This window comes from Mytilus edulis, chromosome 13 (genome assembly GCF_963676685.1).
Source record: "Mytilus edulis chromosome 13, xbMytEdul2.2, whole genome shotgun sequence".
Taxonomy (NCBI): domain Eukaryota; kingdom Metazoa; phylum Mollusca; class Bivalvia; order Mytilida; family Mytilidae; genus Mytilus; species Mytilus edulis.
Genome location: NC_092356.1, coordinates 3,149,195 through 3,152,818, shown reverse-complemented (window position 1 = coordinate 3,152,818; position 3,624 = coordinate 3,149,195). Strand labels below are relative to the sequence as shown.

Sequence of the window (3,624 nt, the reverse complement as noted above, 5' to 3'; positions counted from 1 at the left end):
TGATGGTTTGTATGCCATCATATTTAAAAAAAAAACAAAAAAAAAACAGAAAAACACAGATGTGGTAAGATTGCCAATTAGACAACTCCGGCTGCACAAAAGAACAAATGACACAGAAATTAACAGATCTTTATAGGTCACTGTAAAGCCTTCAACAATACGCAAAGCCCATGCCGCATTGTCGGCTTTGAAAGACCCCAAAATCACAAATATGAAACCAAACGACAAAACTGCATGTATATTAATGTAAAAACAACTGAACGAAAAACAAATGTTGAACACAGCAATAAACGACAACTGAATTACAGGCTCCTAACTTGGTACAGACAAATATATACAAAATGTGGCGGGGTTAAACATGTTAGCGGAATCTCAACCCTACCCTTAATTCGGACAGTGATGTAACAGCATAGCATATGAACGAACTATATATGTCCATTCTCAATTTTATAAAATTGTGTTGAAAAGGCTAAATACATATAACAAAACACATGGACCTGACATGGTACTTGTACATTCCAACAACAAAAAGTACATATCTGAGAAGACTCGCAGTCAGTGACAGCTAGTTCAAAGCCAATCAAAAAATCGTGCATCAAGACTAAATTATCAATCACATCCAACATACAATGGATGGATGCAGTGGAAAGACGTCATATAAACAGTTAGAGAAAACCATTACCTTGTTCAACGCCAAGATACATGCGTCGACAGATGGTAGATCCATTAAAGTGCATATGTATATAACAATAGTGTCTAGTCTGCTATTAATTTACGGTAGCAAAATCTATATTTATACCAATAACAAAATGTTGTGTCCTAAGTCAACGGATGCCCCATCTGCACTATCATTTCCATGTTAAGTGGACCGTGAAAATGGGGTATAATCTCTAATTTGGCATTAAGAAGATCATATCATAAGGAACATTGGTACTAAGTTTCAAGCTGATTGGACTTCAACTTCATGAAAAACTTCTCGACCATAATCTTTAACCTACCTGGACCAAAAATCTTTAACCTGAAGCGGGACGAACGAATGGACGGACGAACGAACAGACAGACTGACGCACAGACCAGAAAACATAATGGCATAAATGGGACATAAAACCAATATTCAAATACAGAGATGAATTGCTAACATTTAGAATAAGTTTATTTAAAGGGTCAATAAGCTTATAGCTATGGAAGAATAAAGTACAAGTTTTAAGTTATTTGTGGTAACGAAATCCCTAACTTAATAATTTACCACTAATACACATAAATTACGTTTGTTGAAATCTAAAACCTCACAACAGACACGAGCATAGCGGATGTTAAAAAGGTATTATCAAGAATTCATATTCATTAATTTTTATAAATTTAAAAATAACAGTTTGCAGTATTTGCAATATTCTTCGAATTATAAAGGGGTTTCTTCCTCATGTGTATGTTATAACCGTAGCCGTATTTTGGAATTGTTTACGCAATGCTCTTAGATTATAAATTTATTTAGAATTCTATTTTTCTTTTATTTGAGTGTCAACTGTTTGTCTCTTATAGACGAAACGCGCCTCTGCTATGCAACGTTTTGTCTTGATATAATTTTTTTCCCGCATCAATCGGGTCAATGCATCTGCTGGTTGAAGTTAACTCCCCGAGGTTATTACAAGCCACGTAGTCAACATTTCTGCGTTATCATGATATATCACTGATATAAATGTAAACATAGTCATATTTTTAAACTTACAGTTGGCGTAATTCTGAATTCTTGTAAATCCTAAAGATTTTTTTAACTCAAGCAAAACTATTTACCGTAGTCGTATTTTGGAAAAATCTGTGAAAAATTATTGACCCTCTTCTAATTTATACTTGATTTGGCTATTTAACTTTTTTCTATTCGAGCATCACTGAGAGTCTTATGAAGATGTAACCCGCGTCTGGCATGCAAGATCTTAGGCCTAATACTTTTTTGAACAGGGATAAATGAAAAAAAATCAGACTTCTAGTACAAATGTATGTACACAATACATACTGCTTATAGTTGTAATTATTACATAGTTTACCTACCATCTTTAAATAAATTGGTATTTGTATGTTGTAGATAAAAAACACATCTGTGAACAGACTGTAACACTTAGTTATGTCCAGCAAAGAGGCTACTGCAGACAAAGAGTTTCACCGAAAAAGTTCTTGTCTACGTCAAAATGAAAAATCTTACTGGTAAACAACCTTACAAATGTGATGAATGTTGTAAAGAATTTAGTAGCAAAGGCAATTATAATATACACAAGAAAATCCATACTGGTGAAAAACCTTACAAATGTGATATTTGTGGAAAAGGATTTGTCCAAAACAGTAACTGTAAAGTTCATTTGAGAAAACATACTGGCGAAACACCTTACAAATGTGATAAATGTGGAAAAGTATTTGGTCATAAAGGCAATTATAATATACACAAGAATATCCATACAGGTGGAAAACCTTACAAATGTGATATTTGTGGAAAGGAATTTTGCCAAAAAAATATTTATCAAATTCACATGAGAACACATACTAGCGAAAAAACTTACAAATGTGATGTATGTGATAAGGAATTTGGTCAGAAAGGCAACTATAATGAACACATGAGAATTCATACTGGGGAAAAACATTTTAAATGTGTTTTTTGTGATCAAGAGTTTCACCGAGAAAGCGCCTGTCAAATTCACATGAGAAAGCATACTGGTGAACAACCTTACAGATGTGATGTTTGTGGAAAACAGTTTCGCAGAAAAAGGAATTGTCTAACTCACATGAGAACACATACTGGCGAAAAACCTTACAAATGTGATATTTGTGAAAAAAAGTTTGGCAAAAAAGATAGTTGTCTAATTCACATGAGAACACATACTGGTGAAAAACCTTACAAATGTGATGAATGTGATAAAGAATTTAGTGCCAAGAGCAACTATAATGTACACATGAAAAAACATACTGGCGAAAAACCTTACGCATGTTATATTTGTGGAAAAGAATTTGGCCAAAGCAGTTCTTGTCGTACACACATGATAACACATACTGGCGAAAAACCTTACAGATGTGATGTATGTGGTAAAGCATTTGGTCACAAAAGCAATCGTAATAAACACATGAAAATCCATACTTGGAAAGATAAGATGTGATATTTTGAAAAAGAGTTGGCAGAATCAGTAATTGTCTGAGACATACAAAAACACATACTGATAAAAGAAGACCTAAAATGTGACGTATGGGTACAAGCTTTAGTTCCGACGGTTATTATCGTAAAGACATTATAACCCATACTTGTGATGAATAATTGCATGCACATTTACCTGTATCGGTAAATAATTTAGTGGAAAAAGTCACTTTTATAGGCACACGAGAATTCATGAAATTTACAAAAGTGGTGTACATGTGTTGAGTGAAGGATTAAGTGACAATAGATACACGAGAAATCATGAATGTTATGATCTTTACAAGTGTGGTATGCGAAAATTCATACATGTGATGACGTTCATATAACACTGGTACTCAATTTTGGTAGGAGTATGTCCTTCGGATACATTCATTTAACACTTATACTAAGTTTTTGTAGGAGTATGTCCTTCCGATAATCTTCATATGACACTAGTACGAAGTTTTTGT

At 33.6% G+C, this 3,624-nt stretch overlaps 1 protein-coding gene across 1 annotated transcript; it reads left to right on the top strand.

The window, feature by feature from the left end:
- Positions 1 to 2,183: 2,183 nt before the first annotated feature.
- On the top strand, positions 2,184 to 3,140 carry LOC139501941 (zinc finger protein 227-like). Its single transcript, XM_071291245.1, has one exon. It carries the CDS (start codon positions 2,184 to 2,186, stop codon positions 3,138 to 3,140), a length of 957 nt encoding a protein of 318 aa, XP_071147346.1.
- Positions 3,141 to 3,624: the final 484 nt, after the last annotated feature.